This window comes from Setaria viridis, chromosome 5, assembly GCF_005286985.2.
Source record: "Setaria viridis chromosome 5, Setaria_viridis_v4.0, whole genome shotgun sequence".
In the NCBI taxonomy this organism is placed as follows: Eukaryota; Viridiplantae; Streptophyta; class Magnoliopsida; order Poales; family Poaceae; genus Setaria; species Setaria viridis.
Window position 1 is genome coordinate 11,046,991 of NC_048267.2, and position 21,128 is coordinate 11,068,118.

The following is a 21,128-nucleotide window of genomic DNA, read 5'->3' on the forward strand; positions in this document are numbered from 1 at the left end:
AATGAGCCCACTCAAACCTACCGAACTTTTCAAGCCCAGGAAGAAGAGAAAGGAAGACGCTTTCTAGGGCCTAGCCCACAATTAGAATATGTAATACTCGGCTCGTCTTGCGAGGTCGAACGGCAAACGGCCAGGACGTGTCTGTTCTCGCCTCCACTGTAGGAATCTGAGTAGGAATCTGCCGCCCGCCATCACCTGTTGCCGTACCACATTGCTATCCCTTCCGCTTCGAAAGTTCCAAACCCGACCGTAGCAGCGATGGGGCGCGGGAAGAGGAAGAGGAAGACGCGGGACCGTCATGGAGGAAGAAGGGCCGAGGTTTCCGCAGCTAAGCCCAAGCCAGAAGCACATCCGGGGCCAGAAGAAGCGGAAGTCCCCGACCAGATTGAGATTCCGGATCCCGAAATCGCCGGAGAAATAGACTAAGGAAACCTCACTCGGGAAGGGCAGAAGCGGATCACCGGAGGTGTCTCGCAGGAGAAGGGCGACGGGGAACGGCGGCCGACGGAAGAAACGCACGCCGGCGATGGCTCGGACGAGGGGCGAGGTCCGTCGATCTACCTTGTGGCGTGCTACTGGGACTGGTCTAGGTCTCGCAAGCCCTTCAGCGTGTACGAGATGACAGACGCCGCCGCCTGCGTCGGCTCGGGAGCCTGGAGACTAACGCCGGCGGGAAGGTTTTCACCTCCGTGCGGTCAAGCCGCCGCGCGTGGATCGTCGGCGTCGGGGGCGACCACGGCGACACCGTCATCTTCGACACCGAGACGAAGGTTTCCATCCAGGGCCCGCGCCTCAAGTCATCAGCGAAGTGGTGCCCTGTCCTGACGATCGTGGGGGACAGGGTGTACGCCATGTCCAAGTTCCCGCCCTGGTTCGAGGTGCTCGATCTTTCCAAGTCCAGAGTCGTCACCGTCGGCGGTGGCTGCTCTTACCTTGAGGATTGCTGCTGGAGCGAGGTGCCGATTCCGGCCTGCTTACCTTGGAAGCTCCATCCGATAGAGTACACCATACTGCCTTTTGTGAAACTCTGGTCGTACGCGGTGGTCGGACGCTACATTGTAGTATCGTTCAATCAGCCTTGGGGGACTCATGCGCTTGACACTGATTCGCACGAGTGGCACAAGGTTGACGACGAGAGGCTGCCTTTCATCGGCTGTGCTGTCAGGCACGGGTGCATCTTCCTTGCCATGTCTAAGGAGAATGGGCCCCTTAACGCTTATTCCATCTGCGTCGCGCCTTCTGGCAGGGACGATGCTCTTAAGTTATCTGTCGATGCGCTCCCGGTGAAATAGAAGAGCATGAAGTTGATGCACGGCCATGCTTCTGTTCCCTGGATGACGAACACTTCTGCTCGCTGAGTCTTTGGATTGACACCCACAGCTTTGATTTTAACAGGGACTACAATGAGTGGTTTCCGAGAAAGTTGCTTGTAAAATTGAAAACCTATGAAACTGAGGACACTTCAATCCTGGAAACATCGAAGGAAGCCCTGCTAGCGGTGAAGCAGACGATTGCAGTGTCCAGCCGGCGGGAGGACTTTAAGATTTCCAGTTCATCACATGGGTTCTCTCCCTTTGGCTTCACTCTTCTATCGATATAAGAAAGTCCCATTGGCACCTTTTAACCAATTTCGCAGTAAGTTCCTTATTAAGAACTCATTTAGCTGCAAATTCAAATGCCATATGCCCCTATGCATGCCTGTTTATTTCTCACTGGATGTTTTTCTTGGTTGTATCATTATTTGCCCTGCGGCGTTAATTTCCTATGATGGCTTAAGTTCTTTCTTTGGGCATTCTTTCATTACATGTATTAATCGCTTCAAAAAAATACATTACATGTATTAAGGGATAATTTCAAACTTTCTAACATTGGTCACCAACTCTATTATGCTCTACCACACCCATACTTTATGGAAGCATTTTTGCTGTCATTCTTTATGGAATCAGGGTATGTTCTTTATCTCGGATGCTTGAAAATTGCTTATTGTGTACTCCCCCATCCCAAATTACTATTTATTTTGGTTTTTCTAGATACATCACTTTTACTTATGTATCTAAACATAGTATATATCTAGGTGCATATCAAAAAGTATGTATCTAGAAAAGATAAAATAAATAGTAATTTGGGATGGAGGGAGTACCTTTCAGAAGGCTGAAAAACCTATACCAGTGAAGACATGCTGACGATTGACGGTCGTTGCTACTTTTGGGGTAAACATGGCCTTAAGAGGGTGAAAAACAGCATGCCTTATTGATTGATAGTCTATGTCCTTCACTTTCCCCTGATCCCCTCGTGCTTTATACATTAGGATGCAGATCTCCTTAGACCATTTTGAAATTTCCGGCCCATTTTGCTCCACTACATTCGAAAGTTCGAACCCACCACCACCCACACAAAAGTACAAAACCTGGCGCTAAAATCCAGGAGCACGCGGCTAAATTTCCGGCCCATTTTGCTCCAATACATTCGCATGGCCCAGAGACGACTGTCGGCCTGGCAGCCTTCCACCTTCCGTCCAGCCCACCAGGCACGTACGGATTGCTTCGGCCGTCGTGGTCGTGGAGATGGACTCGTCGTGGTGCACAAGACGAGAGCGCGTCCGTACCCGACGCGCCGGAGTTTCAAGTTTGAACAGCGGCGCACTCGATGAACCGATGGGTCCGCGAGCCCCGCTGATTTCAGCATCGTGGGGGGCGCAGCGCGTGGGCGCGTGGACACGGGAGAGAGAGCGATGGCGTTGCGTGCTCCTGGATTTTAGCCGCGCCGCGCGTCGTCGTGGATTGTGACCGCTAGAGGGAAAAAAGCCGAGCTGCAAAGCTCCTTCAGTGTAGTCCGACACCTGATAGTTGCCATGTAGACACCCTAAGCATCCGACGTCCTGCTACTCGCAGGCTTCCTCCTGCCAAAATTAATCATGCTTGGCTCGTCTCCGACCTCCGAGGCTCCGACTACAGGCAAACGCGGCTCACGACCCTTGGTTCACAGGAGATTGAACTCCCATGTCTGTTACGCAATCTGATGGCCCATCGAACGTCATACTCTCACGATTGCTTCAGGCACGCGTCAGTTAGAGCGAGCAGCCGTCGGTGGTGCGACTCCTCTCCTATCATCCTAGACAACGTAGTCACCATGGTAGGAGTCCATGAGGATGAGATAGCCATCGGGATTACAGTGCCCTCGTCTCATCTGATGTCGTCCTCTACTCTAACATCCGATATGGGAAGACAGTTGTTGGTACCTATTGTGAATAATGATGGTGTGATCGTCGGGGATCCTGAAATCTACGGGAAGCCGATAATACAAGTACATACACCTATTTCTTCTATATTTTGATGGTACATACACTATGCCTAGTACTAATCAGTGAGCACATACTAGGTTGCACAGAATATCGAGTTGATCACTACAGAAGCAATGGCGAATGAAACATCAGATAAGATAATTGAAGCAACTTATAACAATTCAAGTGAGATCATAATATTTCATATTTTTCTAAGGCATTTTTTAATTCTAGGCTCATTATACAACAGGTGGCTGATAAAGTTCGACAAACTTTGATTGTTCCTGAAGGTGGAATGTCTTTCTAATCCGAGCAGAAAGCTTATGATATGTACAACACATATGCAGGCAAGATTGGGTTCAGTATTAGAAAGAGCGATATAAAGTGCCGAGGAGATGACAGTATCTGTCACAGACATATAGTTTGCAATAGTCAAGGTCATCGACAAACGGAGTCATCAAAGGACACTACAAGGATAGGTTGCAATGCTCATGTTCAATTTAGTGTTAGCAATGAGGGGGTTTGGACAGTGTATAAGGTTGTTCTTGATCGCAATCGTTACCTTGCTAGTCCAAATAAAAAGCAGAAGCTGAGGTCCCAACGAAATGTTCAAGAAGCAGACAAGAAACTAATTGACCAAATGAGGGATGGCGGGATGAAGCCAGCCCAGGTGTTTGAGTTTATAGTACAATTTTATGGAGGAACTGACTGTAACAGCCTAGGTGCTTAAACGGTATTTTAATCTTAAGAGCAGGTCCTTTGTGCTTAAAGAAAAGCTTTGGCAACTTTTAGGCACAGTCCAAGCTTTGGGGCTCTCTATTTAGAGGTTTCCAATATCATCTTGAGCTAAGCCCTATACCAAAGTTTTAGAGCTTCGGGACCTTAACAACTTTGCTTTACGTAGCAAGTTCGAAATCTGCCCCGAAAGCCTTCAAAATCCATGTCAAAGTTCCCTAGTTTGGTCAACTCAGCCTCCTTCAGCAACTTCGGCTAAGTCTGGAAATCATCCCGACCTGGCGCCTTAAGGTGGGTTTCTCTTTGGAAAGTTGAACCAAACATCAAGAAACCCCTTTATAGAAGTTGGAGAACTAAGTTCCTACAACAACCTTGCTATTTGGACCTTGGTCCAATTCACCTCCGAGCTTCCCAAATCTGTAGCTCAAATCAGGCCCGACCCCTAAAAACCAGTCAAAACCGCCTCTTTTCTCTAAGTCCTGAAACAGGTGTTCCTCCAAACTTTGGAGCTTTGAATCTCCAAATTCACCGCGTTTTTGAACTCGCTCAAGTTACAAAAGTTGGACCTTAGTCTGCGTACTACAACCCTTGTAAAGCGAGTCAACGTGGCGCAGTTTGAAAATCGGGAGATCAAGAGACTGGGAGATGGGCCCGGCAAAAGATCTCGCGGATCCGTCGGCCAGACAGCGCCAGAGCGCGCATGCGCCGCGCTCCCGAGTGCTGCCGCCGCGTGGCGTGCCCTCGCTAGCGAGCGCCGCCTCGCCCAGTCGCCGACCGCGACAAGATGGGTCGACGCGCCTCGATCCCCAGTCGCGCGCGACGACGACCCGTGCTCCTCCAATCTGTTTTGTCTCATATCGCTCGAGGCCTTGCCGGCCGCGCCAGGCGCACTGCCCGCAGCTCCGCCATCGCCCCGGCCACTCTGCGACCGAAGACCGGTTGCTGCCGCGCCAGTACCGCCTCGCCTCACGCGCGCATCCGCCTCACCCGGATCCCCAGCCACGCGCCCCAACGCCTTCCGGCCCTCCCGTCATACCTCAGTCGCGCTGCCCGCGCGCGCGCCTGGCGACGCTGCCGTCTCCGCCAACCACCGCGCAGGCAGTGACAGCTCCTTCCCCCGCCTCGCTAGTAGCGTGCCCTGGCAAAGCCGCTAGTCCCGCGCATGCTCGCGTCACACCGCTCGCCCTGTCACCTCCCCTGCAGTGCCCTTCCCTCCCTCCTGTCCGCCAATGGCGCCGCCGCCAGTAATGGTCGTGACCACACGCGCACAGACCTAGCAGATCCGCGTGCCCAACAAACCCGCTTTACCCCCAGCCCCAAATCCTTGCTGCCCAACTAGGGCAAGATTGCGTCCGAGCTCGCCAATGGAGACGCCGACCAATCGCCGTCGCGGCAGAGCACTCGTTTTCTCCCTCAATCTTATCCTCTCGCCGCTCGAGCTCATTTCCTTCCTCCGAGCGCTTCTGCGCAACTATAAAAAGGGTACCGAAGCCTCTTACCGGAGTTCCCTTCGCCACCACCACCTTTGCCGCACTACTTGCTTTGTTCTTCTCCACCGCATTCGCCACCGCACACTCCTCTTCTTCGCGCTCAAGCACCGCCGCGTGAGCTCTCTGTGGAGCTCCTCCTTCCGCCCAACACCGAGCCTTGCCTACCCTACCAGTCGCTTTGCCATCCTCTTGCGCAGATCTAAAGCTTGCTTGTTGTCCACCAGAAGCACCGCCGCCGCCGAAACGCCGCCGTTCCTCGTTCCGCCTCGGCCTGTTTCTTCCCAACCCCGAGACCTCGTCAGTAGGACCGGAGGTGAGCTGCCGACCCCCTTCCAGCTCGTCCGACTCGCCCGAGTGTTGTCCGCCTCGCCCGACTCGTCTAAGTGTTGTCCGCCTCGCCCGAGGGCTCGGTTGTGTCTGTTTCTTTTGACCGAGGGTATCTGTGTAAAATTTCGAGGTTTTCTCTGTGTTAAACCTGAGGACCCCGGTGCAGTGATTCCTTAAGTCTAAGGGTCAGATCGTAAGTTTTTCCCGATCCGATTCTTTTAGCTCATTTGGAATCAACAGAAGCTTGGAAATTACATCTTAAATCGAGGAAAAATCAGAAAAATATGAAATCACTTGGGTTGGAATCCTCGTTTTGAGTATAATCCAATAAAGTGGGTTTTCCACCTTTTCCCTATAGTTTTGCTACAATTTTGGGTTTACATCTTTACAAATGCTGTTGAAATCACCGTCTAAGTGTCTCACCCTTGCATTGCATTTCGTGTAGAGCTGAACCTCACCGACTGCACGTACGAGCTGCACCCGGTGCCCGAAGATGAAGTCGTAGCTGAGCATAAATTCCTATGTTTTAATTACTTGCAATGCAATTGCTTGCCTTGTTTGTGCATTTACGTTGCAGGATTTGTTTGAAATCATAGATGCATGAATTAGTTCCCTTTGATCTGAACACTAGTATGATAGGCCGAGTAGTTGCAATGCTTAAACAAGACTCAGTAGAAGTTGAGTGATTTCCTGTCACTCGCGAGTTATAGGAGTTACTTGCTCTCCTTTTTGTTACAACTATAAGGACGATGGACGGGGCAGGGCCTTGTGAATTGTTTTGGTGGTCGGTGGATTGCCCCGTCTGTCTACATGAAATTGGTTTAAGTTCAAAAGGTGATGTTGTTCGTGATCAAGTGTTTGAAAGTACTAATCTCATACCTAGTATGGGATGGGGGAGCCTAGTACCTGAACGAACCAGGACGTGAGCGGTTCGATCCACTGTCTCTGGACTGAAATTCCCTTACGACCGCATGTGGTAACAAACGCGGTCATCGAACAGCACAGGCCGGGTCTGTGGAGCCTTGTACCAAGGAAAGTGGGCCCGACACGAGTCTGGGGATCGATGGGGACGGCCGACAAAGGAAGCGACCCTCAGCGGTGCGCGGATGTCATGAGATTAGGTTCGTCATGCATGGTTAAGAAATTCGAATCGATTCGTCTGCCTCTCACAGTTTGGGACTGCTTAATCGCTATGCTACACTGAGTAAGAATGGAAGATGATGGTGATCTAAATATTGTTGCTTGTTTAATTGATTGGAAACCATTGCTTGCTTAGTATAGCTGCTAACTTAGATTGGTGAAATAAACGTAGAACTTGTGGCTAAAATATTGAAAGTAAGAATCTACTGTAGTCGCTTTTGGCAAAACAAACCACTCAGCCAAAAAAGTCTTGCATGTCTAGAAGTTGGTGGATTAGAACCACCCGTCGGTTAAGTCTTGTTGAGCATAGTTGCTCAGCCTTGCTTGTGGCATATCTTTCAGGTGATGTTGAAGCCCCTGAGTTTGCTGCTTGTTGCACTTGGCCTCCCCAGCTTCCTCTTGGGTGGACGGTTGAGTAGAATCCCTCCTTGGACGACGAGGACAGGGGTCATTGATGTCATGATCGGCCTCATCGTCATGTCCGACTTCGGCGCTAGCTTCCGTTTGTTTATTTCCGCTGCTTAAGAACTCTGCAAACTTTGTTTGAATTTCGAATCTGGTGTTGTAATAAATTAATGTACTGGTTTAATTTGGATGATCTATTATATTCTCTGGAACCACTCACCTTCGTGTGAGCTCTGCTTCTCGGTCCTGTGTAGTGGTTTATCGGATGAAATCCGACGGACTGCCGAGTTAACTTGATTAAAGCATATGATCGCGTGTCAGGCGACTTAATTGTGCTTTAGCTAAGTTAATTAGGGTGGTTCCGCCACACTGACAAAGTGTCATTCTCACGGATGGATTGCAACAATGAGATTGGTCGATAACGCAAGAAATATTTAAGATCCAGTGACGCATAAACATAGAGGATCCATCATTCTTTTATGCTATTGAAATAGATGAGGAAGATGGTAGAATGGCTAATTTCTTTTGGGCAGATGGTTAGTCTATCATGGATTACACATGTTTTGATGATGTCGTGTCTTTTGACACCATGTTTCAGACCAATAAGTTTGAATTGTCTTTTCCTCCACTACTAGGAACCAACCATCACAAGCAGACAATCATTTTTGGGGTTGCATTATTGTTTAATGAGACTATTGAATCTTTTGTTTGGCTACTTAAAACCTTTCTAACAGCAATGTCAGGCAAGCATCCTAGTACAAATTTTATTGATCAAGATGTGGCCATGGCGGACGCAGTAGCTTATGTATTCCCAAACACCAGCCATCATCTTTGTTTATGGCACATTTATTTAAATGCTGCTAAACATCTCAGTCATGTAATTCAAGAGCATATGGAGAAGTTTCTTCCCAATTTTAAGAGATGTGTCTGTGAAGATAGATCAGAATTTTACTTCAAGAAGAAGATGAATTGTTGCGTGAGTACAAACTTGAGGACAATAAATGGATGTTAAACCTATATGATTTGAGAGCAAAGTGGGCTGCTGTGCATCGTGACTCATTTACAGCTGATATGAACTCCACTTAAAGGAGTGAAGGTATGAATAATGTATTCAAGAAAAGATTTCATAGAAAACTGGGTCTTTCGGAGCTCCTTGTAGAATGCGAGAAGGTTTCTATTAGTCTTCGTGAAAATAAGTTGGATGAAGATTTTCAATCACGTCAAAAGAGCCCAGTTACTTGCATCCCTCTATTGAAGACCGCGGCTGATTCATATACAAGGAGGATGTTTAAAGAATTTGAGGAAGAATTTAAGGAAAATTTTCATTTTCTTGTAAATTGTTACCCGGCGAGGGGTCAGTTTTGAAATGTATGGTTACACATATGTACTCTGATTATGGAGCAACAGTTATATTCAACAAAAATAGATTTGACCATTGTATATGCTTGCTGAAAGTACGAATCCATAGGTATGTATACAAGGTTTAAATTGTAATAGTATAATTTTTAATACAAATTGCTGAAATATGATGTTCACATCTTATAGGTATATTGTGCAAGCATGCTGTCAAAGTGTTGAACGATGTTTTCATGTTACCGTCACAATATATACTGAACAAATGGATAAATATGCAAAGAGAGGATTATATATTGAGAAACAAGGATCTGAGAAGGAAAGTTTGAAAACCCAAGTTGCATGTATCTCACGAAAGGCAACAACAGTTGCATTGAAGTGTTCACGGTCAAAAGGACGTCTTGATTATTTGGAGAATGCAATAGCTAATTTGGATTTGGAAGCATATAATTCTCTAAGCAAGATGCAAGAAAAAATAATGAGGTTCCTCCAACTTCAATTGACTATGCTATAGACACGTTCAGAGGTAAAATATCATTTAGAATTCCTCGGGTGGTAAAAGACCCAAAGAGTAAACGAGGGACCATCTTCCTTGAAAAGAATAAAGGGAAGAAAAATAAAAGTGGTAAAGAGAAAGGTATTGATCCTACCCATTCTACGATGTTTTTCCCTTTTTGATGTGTGTGTAGTTAACTTCATATGTTTGAATATAGAGTAAGATTCAATAAATGCAGCAAATAATAGATATGAAGGATATGAACGTGCTGACCTAGAGCAATTTATCGTAAGTCATATGACTTGGACTATATTCACTTTTTATATTTGATTTGCTTACATGCAACTTTTTATGAACAGTTTCATATTCTGTGATACAGGATCTTAACGATGGTAGCATTGATACTAGCAGCACAATGCCAAACTTTGCAAATGATGTGTATGGCCCATCTTCATCCATGGTCGCTCTTTTGAATCAAGAAGAATATGCTAATGCTATGATGCCACACTTTAATATGTATGGCAGTTCTTCTACCATGGATGCTCCTTATATCCAAGGAGGATATACAAATCTCTTACTGGGAGTTGATCGAACCGCCGCATTACAGCCAGCTATTAAGAAATTAAATTTTGATGGAGTGCCAAATCAAGATGATGGAGTGCCAAATCAAGATGATGGAGTGCCAAATATAGAAAACATGTAACCTTTTTGTGAAAATATATCATCATTCCATATTTGTATTTTTGTTAGATTGCAGACATATTCCTATTGAGGACATTCAGGCTTGTATTACAGTCTCATTCTTAGAGCACATCCAAACTTCTGTTTTAGAACCTTCCAATTATATTTATATGTTCCGATGTTCAGCCTTTGTAGTTTAAAACCTCCAAATGAGATATACAAACTCAATTTCACAATATGCATCTATATTGTATTTCACATCCTCCAAATGAGAGACGCAAACTCAATTCTTCGGAACATCCATATTTATTTCATAACAATCTCTTTTTTTAACACACCCATATATTGAAGAATTTCATAACTACCCTGTACATCGGAATACAACAGCATCAACAAACTCTTTATAAACTCTTTATGTTTAGCACATCCATACATTTTACTTTTTGAAACTACACTATGCATCCGAATAGAACAACATCATAATCTTATCGTGGTCCTTCCAGAACTGCAACATATTGCTTCACTGCACACCATCTTCACCTCTGAAATAATTCATCACTCGTCTCATCCGCATCTGAATCTTGTACTACTAAATTTGTACTTTCATTTTCCTGTGAGAGATGAAACACAAACAAGAAAGACTCATGTCTGTGAAAGATTGCTCACGGTACGGACAATAGTCATATGAAGATTCAAAATAGCAACAAGTTAGGAAACATGAATAGGACCTGCATTAATTTGGATGCACAAGTATGTACAGAAAGCTTGTCTAATGGAATCAAACATTCATCAGGGTACTCAAATACCACGACTGTGAGACAATAGGACATACATAGGGACTGAAATACCATGACTATGAGACCTGTTATTTTTAGCATCTACAATGGACAGAGATGTATGCGGAAAGTAAAATTCACGAATAACTGATGGGAAAAAACAAGTACCTCTGTGGGTACAATTGGTCCATCCACCTGTGTGGTCTGCATCAACTAAACAACATCAATTGCTCATCCTGATGTGCCACATAGAACAAATCAAAAGGTACTAAAATTAGTTTAGATTGAAGCATATAACCTTCTATGACCCAGGTGTAGGTTGAGGTGCCTGCTGATGTGGTTGCGAGAGGGGAGCCAGTGGGCGAGGTGATTGTGGCGGCGGACGGCGAACCAGGGAGTAGAGGTGCCTCTTCAAGCGGTCGGACGAGAGGGTCACCGGTGGGCGAGGCGACTGCGTTGGCAGCGGAGGACGACGGAGGATGACGGAGGCCACGGTAGCGGAGGATGACGGAGGCCATGGTAGCGGAGGATGACGGGAGTTAGAGGTGTCTGTCGGCGAGAACGGGGGTGGGGGATGTGCGGATTGCGATGGACCACAACGGCGACGGCGGACAACGGAAGCAACGCGTTCGTATGAGATGCAAGCGGCTTTGATAGGGAAGCAAAAAGGAAATTACTCTTCTGCCTGCGAGTCCAGCGCTGCGAGACGCGTCTTGCACATGCGAGTTGAGCGCTAGCTGCGATTTTCAGGAGTCGTGTGAGCCGAGCGTGATTGATCTCTGTGGGAGGAAGCCAGCGAGCAACAGGGCGTCCGATGCTTGGGGTGTCAATGCGGCAACCATCAGGCGTCGGACTGCACGGACGGAGCTTTGCAGCCCAGCTGCACAAAATTTTCTTCCCGCTAGAGCCATCACGAGCGATCACGATGACCATTTCCTCCTCTCCGCAAGAAGGATCCCCCAAGCGAAGCAAAAGCCGTTGGCTGCGAGCGCGGATGGATGGGTGGGATAGCTTTTGATTTGGATGGATGGATGGATGGGGGCGAGGGCTTCCGTGCATGCAGGGCCGATCCTGAGATTTCAAGGACCCGGGTGAGACTAAAAGCCCGGACCTTTTAGTAATAGTAGTAAAAAATAGTTGTTCATAAGACTAAATATTTTAGCAAATGAATCTTTCTTGAAGAACTCGTACTACTATTAAAAAGTTTGTTAATGACTCATCTGATTGTTTCCTCTTTTCGTTGAACTCTCAAATCCAAATGACATCCATCCCTTGCCAGTGTCCAATACTCCAATTAATATAATATTAACTACCTTTTTGCAATGAACATGCAATGTCGATCGTCATTCATAAATCGAAAATGAAATACTAATTCGCCTAATTAACTTGAGCCGAGCCGGAGTTAATTAAGGGCTTAGAGCAAATTGAAAAATAGAAAAATGCTACCTCCTCCAGCTCCGGTTGCTGGCTTGTCGCTTGCTTTGCTGCTAGGCGCTAGCTGCTTGCGTTGGTGCCTGGCGTCCTGGTGCTCGTTTACTCTCTCTACTACACTCGCGACGGGCCATGTAGCTTCGGGCGCAGCAACACAGGCACGCAGCATAGCATATAATACAGCAGTACTGCATACTACGTTGTACCTTTGGCACCCTGTAGCTTCGGGGGCCCAGGATGGCCGCCCCTCACGCGCCCCGCCGCCCCCCCCCCCCCCCCCCCCCCCCCCCCCCCCCCCCCCCCCGGGGGGGCCTCCGGTGCACGCAGCTCCAGGCCCCCAGGTTGACCGGCCCGGCGATTGGTGGCGCGGGGAGCACGGCCGCATGGTCCGGCGGGCGGGCGCGCACGTGGTCGCGCACCGCACGGGGAACCCATCCATCCACACAACAAAAGGGGTCGCATCCCTCTGCTGCATTTTTTGGGTTAGCCAGGGTGTGTGCGTGTCAGCGTGTGTGGTCCGTGGTGGTGCGAAATCTCATGGAGGGTGTGTGCAGGAGGACCTGGGGGTTCAAACTCGCATGATTGGGTTGGCCTCTCTCTTTTTGTTCAAACCCAAGGATTCGTACCGGTACGTGACAACCGAGAGGCGCCAAAAGGGGATCATTACAATACTCACTCGCTCTCACTAGTGATGGTGCTCGTGCTCCTCCCCGCCCTGAAACATGACAAAACGAGCTCGGAAACACTGCCACGCACGCTCGACGCTTCTCCTCCTCCTGGAACAAGAGCCGTGCCGCGCGTGTATGAGTGCATCCAATAAGCACGGCGCACTGTGCGCCACCCTGGCCAAGGAAGCTCCAGCTCCCGACGGTGGCACGTCGGAGTGCCCGCCGTGCAACTCCAGCGCACCGTCCGAAACCTAATCAAAGACCGCGCGCTCCTAGCGGCACTGTGACGCCTCCGTTTATTTCGGTCTCCGAAGCCTGAACTCTGAACGAACATGATGACGAGTCGAAGGTTCATGCCCTGGGGAAACGGCATTTTTTATCTGCCCCAGTCACCGCGAGCTCGGGATGAGGGGAGCCAGCGGTAAACTCCGGATTGTTAAGGTGTCACGACTCAGAGAACGGCGAGCAGGCACGGTCAAACGCCCCCCGTAGTAAATGGGAGGCGATCGAGCTCGCTTCGTTCGCTAGCACGCATTTCATCCAGGCCACCACCTCAGAGTCAGCAGCACGGATGCACACACACAGTGACACAGGCACACGCAGGAACAGCGGCCTCGCCCGGCTGAGTTGACTTGAGCCATCGCCATCTGTCCCGCACGGGTTTGAAGATGCTCGCATCGCGGCCGGACACTTGTACGATGAAACTCCTGTGCCCCGTGTTCCGGGCTTCCGGCCGCATGATGATCAGGTGCAGACGTGCAGCGCAGAGTCCTTGCCTTGCCTGGCTGCGTGCTGCTGCTGCGTGGACGCTACAGCGGTTGTCTGCATGTCATGTTCAAATCAAAAGCACAGCAACAGTGGCGTGGTTTGTGCGTGCAGAGGCCCGATCGTGATCGTGGTTCTGCACGCACTGCACTGCACGTGTGGCCTTCGAGGACGACGGGCGCGCAGACCCACGCGGCCTGCATGGCTGGCCGGCCGGCGACGGTCATGCTTGCCTCAGCATGCATCGGCCTCCGGTCCCGCGCGGCCTCGCCACCAGCTCAAACCGCCGCGCGCACTACCTAGCTCGTTTCCTTCCTCCATGGCCTGGTCAAAGTGCTCCGCGCGAAGACGATTCCCTGTGCACGAGCGCACGGGAGACGACGAGCTCCATTGGCGCCCGGAATTTGACGAGGGTTTTCGGGGAAGGCACAAGCCTATTCTCCGTGAAAGTTTTATGTACACTAAGTGAACAGCCACGTAAGCAATTTTGATGACATTGTATATTATTATGAGGTGAGAGAAGAAAAGTAGTTTTTTGAGATGAAACTATATGTACACTGTTTTTAAAATATTTGTGTGTTGTATGTAGTTTTGGAAATAACAAAAGATGAAACTATATATTATTTGAGATATTTCATCTACGAATTAAATACATTCTTAACTATGTGGCATTTTTGAAAACATAACTATGAAACTTTGCATTGAGAATAGAAAGCCACGTTTGAAGATCAGTGGTGCAATAAAGAGAAGGGAAAACGATGCGGACGCTGGGGTTTTGAATGTTCGGCACCGCATCGCGGAACAGTCGAGCACTGCCGATTCGAACGGATGGATGGATGATTCTGCTGCCCGCGAACAATCGTTCGTGCGCAGCATGCAAAAGCCCCCTCCGAAACATGTGCGCGCGCGGTCCCTAGAACCTTATCATCATGGCACACCTCCTTTCCCCTGTTGCTGCAAGTCCCATACGGCCGTGGGCCGTCGACCCCGCCGTGCGCCTGTACGTCCACGGCGATCCGGTGCGCTTTTATCCCGGTGACGTCGTCCTCGCAAAAGATCCTTTCGCGCAACCCCGGCGAGGCGCTTTTTGCTTTGCCGCGCACGCCCACCAGCCCTCCACCGTAGCCGTGCCATGGTCATTTTTGAACGGACCTGAGATACGAGCTACAAAGTCAAATGGTGCTCACGAGAGAGAGCAGCCGGCCGGATACACTTGAAAGAAAGCTGCTGCTGCTGTAGTGCTGCGTCACCGGCCGCGCTCAACTTTCACGGAGAGGATCAGATCCCCTCGTGGGCCGTTGATTAAGTTACCGATGCACCGTACGCCCGCACCTAGTGGCGTACACGTACACGCACGCACGCACTCCGCTCCTCCCTCTCTGTCTAGCCTCTTCCATGCAACGTTCTCTCTCTCTCTCTCTCTCTCTCTCTCTCTCTCTCTCTCTCTCTCTCTCTCTCTCTCTCTCTCTCTCTCTCTGGATCTCCTGCACCGTGTCACGCCGAGCGATCCGTTAGTACGGGGAAGCCTTGTCTTGTTGCATGCTTGCAGCGCCATGGCATGCTACTGCCGCCGGGAGGATCGGATCGGGGCGAGGTGGGCAACCGGCTACGGCCTACCAGTCTCTGCCGGCCAAAGTTGCCGCGCGCACTGCGAAAAAGATGAGAGGAAAAAGGGTCGGACGTGAGGTGTTTTCACCGTTCCTGCCCCTCGTGCCACGGAGCATCTCCGTCCGTTCCTTTTGCACGACATGACACGTCGGACACTGCAGGCGCCCGGGGGACCTCGCTTTGCATTTTTGCGTTTGCATTCCATGCACGCCCAAACCCTGCCACGACCGAGGACAGGCGTACGTGCAAATCACACGCACCTTCTGGCTGACTTTTGTATCTTTGCAGACAAAGTACTCGCGCACAATGACAGCAGTTGTCGATCACGTACGGGTACGATTAGTAGATTACCATGTGTTTCTTTACTCTTGTTTACGTCCATCACATGCAGCTGGGGTGGTACTGCAGGTGTGGCGCGGACAGCGACGACCACGCCTCAGTACACGAGAGACGACGTCACTGCGGCCACTTGATTATAGTACAATACAGCACCGGCGGCAGCTTCCTCGCCTTTTTGAACTGATCCTGCCGCTTTTTGAACGCCGGGCATCTCCTTGCCAAACGCCATCCATCTCTTGCTCTTAGATTTGGATCGCAGTGCAATTGTTTAATCCTGTAGTTTCTTAAAATAAAACAATGCAACCCTTTGGTTGCATCTAGGTCCAGCGTTTGTGCAAGCATGTTGCTACCATCAGTTGCAAGTGCAACAAAAAAACCAGCAATATTGTTACTAGTGCGAGAGGCCCCCCTCTGAGAATTCTTGCATCTTTCCGGCCGGGGCACCGTGTCTTTTGTCTGCTACTGCGGATATCCCCCTCCCTTTCTTTTTATTCCGAACCCGCCCCTGCCCACACCACGCTCTCCCGTTTCCCTCTCTTATTCAAACTTGGGAGCTCCCCCTCTTTTTTAACGCCGCCGCTCCCCGACCCTCGCGCACCTCACTTCCCTCCTTCAGTTACCACTGCTCTGCTCCGCTCGGCCTGGTTTGGAGCGCGCGCCGCCGCTTAGCGAGGTCTGCTCTCTCTTTCCCGGCAGGCGGGGTCGCAGGTGGGCTGCGAATTCCGGGGGATGGGCAAGGCGTCGAGGTGGTTCCGCAGCTTGCTAGGCGGGGGAGGGAGGAAGGACCAGGGGAAGGACCAGCAGAGGCGGGCGTCCACCGCGCCGGCGCCGGGGAGCGCGGCTTGCGCGCCGCCCGCGGACAGGAAGCGCTGGAGCTTCGCGAGGTCGTCGCGGGACTCTTCGGAGGCCGCGGCGGCGGCGGCAGATAGGGCGAAGGAGACCGAGGGGTCCGTGAGGGGCGGCGGCAACGCGGCGATCGCGCGGGCGGCGGAGGCGGCGTGGCTCAAGTCGCTCTACAGCGACACGGAGCGGGAGCAGAGCAAGCACGCCATCGCGGTCGCCGCGGCCACCGCGGCCGCGGCGGACGCGGCCGTGGCCGCCGCGCAGGCCGCCGTCGAGGTCGTGCGCCTCACCAGCCAGGGCCCCGGCTTCGGCGGCGGCGGGGGCGCCGTGCTGGACCCCCGTGGCCGCGCCGGCGCCGCAGTCAAGATCCAGACGGCATTCAGAGGCTTCCTGGTGAGTAGTCACCGAAAAGACTTCTTCTCCTTTGCATCCCTTCTTGATCCATTCGTCTTCTTTGGTCACCACAGGAACACAGGGGACCATGCGACAGTCAGCTGGTTCTGATTACTGTGCACTGTTCATTCAAGATTCTTTTAAATTCCTTTTTTTGGGTTCATGTGCATTCTTATCTTTTGCACAGAAATATCGAAATTCGCGCAAAGCTAAACCAATTGCTAATCCTCTTGCTATCACGAATCCTTGCAGGCGAAGAAGGCGCTGAGGGCGCTGAAAGCTCTAGTGAAGCTGCAGGCGCTGGTGCGCGGTTACCTGGTGCGGAAGCAGGCGGCGGCCGCGCTGCAGAGCATGCATGCGCTCGTCCGGGCTCAGGCCGCAGTCCGCGCCGCGCGCGGCCGCGCCGTGCCACAGCTCCCACCGCTCCACAGCCACCCTCCCGTCCGGCCGCGCTTCTCACTGGTAAGTCAACAGAGCAATCCTTTCTCTTTCAGTTGAAGCAAAGCATGGGCATGGTGCTGCTGCACTGATGTCTTCCTCGTCGTCCGAGGTCCTGTCGTCCTCTAACGAAATCCATGCCGGTTCCTTGTGTCGGCAGCAAGAGCGGTACGCGGACGACACGCGGAGCGAGCACGGCGTGGCGGCGTACAGCCGGCGCCTGTCGGCGAGCATCGAGTCGGCGTCCTACGGCGGGTACGACCGGAGCCCCAAGATCGTGGAGATGGACACCGGGCGTCCCCGGTCGCGCGCGTCGTCCCTGCGCACCGTCGACGACGAGTGGTGGGCGGCGCAGTCGGTGTCGTCGCCGCTGCTGCCATGCGGCCTCCCCGGCGGCGCGGCGCCCCCGCGCATCGCGGTGCCGAGCTCGCGCCACTTCCCGGACTACGAGTGGTGCGCGCCGGAGAAGCCCCGGCCGGCGACGGCGCAGTGCACGCCCCGGTGCGCCGCCCCGTACCTCGCGCCGCCGACCCCTGCCAAGAGCGTGTGCGGCGGCAGCGGCAGCGCGGGCGCCGGCATCTACCTCGCGTCGCCCAACTGCCCCGGGTACATGTCGAGCACGCAGTCGTCGGAGGCCAAGTCCCGGTCGCAGAGCGCGCCGAAGCAGCGGCCGGAGCAGCAGCCGCGGAAGCGGGTGCCGCTGAGCGAGGTGGTCCTGGAGCCCCGCGCGAGCCTGAGCGGCGTGGGCATGCAGAAGCCGTGCGGCCGCGCGGCGCTGGAGGCGTTCGACTTCCGCGCCGCCGTGGTGAGCCGCTTCGAGCGGCCGCCGGACAGCGACATGTTCTTGCAGAGGAGGTGGTGAATCGGGTCGATGAAGCCGCCTGGCTTGTGATATCCATGGCAAAATGGTTAATTAGTGCTGCTAATAGGGATTAGATTCTCATTAATTCCTTGCTATCTTCATCTCGCCGTATGCGACCTTTGTTCCTCTCTGGCTTTCGCTACTGTTCTTGCTTACAAATAAGTGTGGGGCAAGTAGGGAGATTTCATTTCATTTTCATTTTTCTTCGTAGTAGCGCACTCGGACCAGTTGTACATTCCACCATCTCCTATCAAGAGAAACTCTGCTTCGTTTCGAAATCGAATCAGCGTTGTAACAAGGATCCTATCATATAGCATTTAAAATTTGAAACGGTCGTGGGGTTTGATTCCACGCGCGTCTGGTTGACAGTGACCTACGGATCCGATCTCGTCCCTAAAGAGTTCCGAGGGAATCTTAGGACGTTTTCGAACCGGAAAGCACGTAGCTGATGTCCGACATAAAACTCCAAAAAGAGCAAGGCAACAACGATGAGCCAGAGCCACGCCCCGCGGTTTTGATCGACGCGAGATGGGGGGTTGCCTTGCCTCCCTGCCGGCTGCCGGGCGGGAGTGGCGCGCATGTGCCCAGTGCCCATGTGGGCGGCCGGGGCCAGGAGAACACACGCACTGTGGAGGCGAGGCGACACCCCCGATCGCGTCCGGTCCACGCCCCGGCCCCGGCCCCGGCCCCGGCCTGGGTGCTCCCCAGCGGCCTCTCCGCTCATCACCACGCCGGAAGAGTTTCTCCGTCGCACTGTGCCGCCTCCGTGGTGGTTTGGCGTGACCAAATTCCACGGTGAGGCGTACGCTGATATGGAGTAAGATTAGTCACGTCACATGCAATGCAATGGTGTGATTGAGTCACGCCACACCGATTGGCGCGACGGAGACAGTGGGAGAGAAAAAAACCGACACGGGCGCTGAGGCTTGGGGAGGTTCTGCTGCTGTGGCTCTATCTGCTCTCCAACTTCTCTCTGTGCAGGCTACATGCTGGCGTCTATCTCTCTTCTTTCTATGGTGCATGCATGCATCTGCTTCACCTCATTTTTTGCATAAGGAAAGCATACTCCGTATGAATCTGCACAACTAGTAGTGCCAACTCTAGGAGCCTCTGACTATAAACATTAATCTCATATACGTTAAATTAGGTTGGACAGGCAATTCTGGGCGAGGTAAAAAAAAATTCTATTTTTTTTCACGAAATCTATGCACTATATGAAAAATTGCACTTTCTATTCATTTATGCAAATGTAGCAATGCAAGATTGGATTTAGGGGTTCTACTCGTTTATGCAAATGTAGCACTTTAGCGAGATTGGATTCAGGGACTGCTTGGATAACCCTAGACCAGCGTTAGGTATAAAAAAATTAAGAACAAATAGATATTTTTTTTGTATAAAAATTAATGGTCCATGCGTCACACCAGTCACCCTTTCTATTACAAAAAAGGTTTTGATTGAGACGTGTACCATCAGTTCCTATATATATTCCATAAATCTAAGCACTAATAAATAAATGTGTGATCTTTCCCTCTCTAGGATAGTAAAATGATCGCCAATGAAGCAAAGCTGCACATGATGATGTATTACGTTCGGAGAGAGATTGAGAGGGGTCGTGCCTGCATGCGCCATAAAAAAAACAGAGAGATGCCAGCATGCAGAGAGAAGATGGAGAGCAGGCAGCCAGGCAAAACTGCAGACCTGAACCCCAAGCCCCACCCCAAGCCTTGGCGCCTGTGTCACTTTTTGATGTGCTATTTACAAAGGCTCAGTCGCGCCATCCGGTGTCAGCAAATCATGATTAATCTCAGGAGGTTTGATACGAGCAGCTAAACTTTAGCTGGATTATATTAGATATTCGGATCCTAATTAGGAGAATTATATTAAATATAAGCTAATTATAAAATTAATTGTAGAACCTCTAAACTAATTCACGAGACGAATCTATTAAGCCTAATTTATCCAATATTAACAATGGTTACTGTAGCACCACACTGTCAAATCATGGACTAATTAGGCTTATTAGATTCGTTCCACGAATTAGACTCCATCTGTGTAATTAGTTTTATAATTAGACTATATTTAATACTCCTAATTAGTATCAAACATCCGATGTGATGAGTGGTAAAGTTTAGCACATGGGAACTAAACACCCCCTTATTCCATGTTAGCATGTGTGCCACGATTTGGTCACGTCAAATCATATGGCGTGACTCAAGTATTAGCCACGACAAACGGCTTGACGTGGCTAAAAGGGTTAATTTTTTAAAAATAGATTGACGTGAGTTATTTTTAGAATATTAATTTTAAAAGGGTTAAAATAAAAAAATCCTGAGCGCTCCCCGGCAGCCCCTCCGCTCCCCTCCCCATCTCTCGCCGGAAGAGTTTCTCCGGCGCACTGTGCCGCCTCTCGCTCTCTGGTGCGCTCCGATCTGTGCGGTCACATTTTGTCTCCTACTCTGGAACGTACATTTCCTGGATCAAGACGCAACAAATTAGCAACGGTGAATCTTTTGCCAAACATGGCCAGTTAAAACAATCTACCGCCATGATTTCATTTCAAATAAACGATGCAAACATGTACGGGGGGCCGTGGTCCAGCGACGGATATGGATCATTGGATCCCTGTGAATTAAGGGGGTGTTTGGATACCCCATGCTAAAGTTTAGCACATGTCACATCGGATGTTTGGATGCTAATTAGGAGTATTAAACATAAACTAATTGCACAGATGGATTCTAATTCGCGAGACGAATCTATTAAGCCTAATTAGTCCATGATTTGACAATGTAGTGCTACAGTAACCATTTGCTAATGATGGATTAATTAGGCTTAATAGATTCGTCTCGCGAAATAGCATAGGGGTTCTGCAATTAGTTTTATAATTAGCTCATATTTAGTCCTCATAATTAGCATCCGAACATCCGATGTGACACTGCTACCGTGGCGCGTATTTATGGGTACGTGGACACTAGACGGGGAAGAGGGGGGGCGGCCGGCCGGGGGAAGGGGATGAGGCAGTCCTAGAAACTGTGCGGCGAGCTGACCACACAAGCAAAGCAACAAGGAAGTGATGGGGTTCCACTGTTCCCTAACGCCCC

At 50.5% G+C, this 21,128-nt stretch overlaps 1 protein-coding gene and 1 pseudogene across 1 annotated transcript; both read left to right on the forward strand.

The window, feature by feature from the left end:
- Window positions 1–258: 258 nt before the first annotated feature.
- On the forward strand, window positions 259–1,600 carry LOC140222782 (uncharacterized; annotated as a pseudogene).
- A 13,844-nt stretch (window positions 1,601–15,444) lies between these two features.
- Window positions 15,445–18,308, forward strand: LOC117855228 (protein IQ-domain 26). The gene is made up of 3 exons (XM_034737535.2): window positions 15,445–16,730; window positions 16,983–17,192; window positions 17,329–18,308. Exons 1-3 carry the CDS (start codon window positions 16,224–16,226, stop codon window positions 18,028–18,030), a joined length of 1,419 nt encoding a protein of 472 aa, XP_034593426.1. The 5' UTR covers window positions 15,445–16,223; the 3' UTR covers window positions 18,031–18,308.
- The last annotated feature ends 2,820 nt before the right edge of the window (window positions 18,309–21,128 follow it).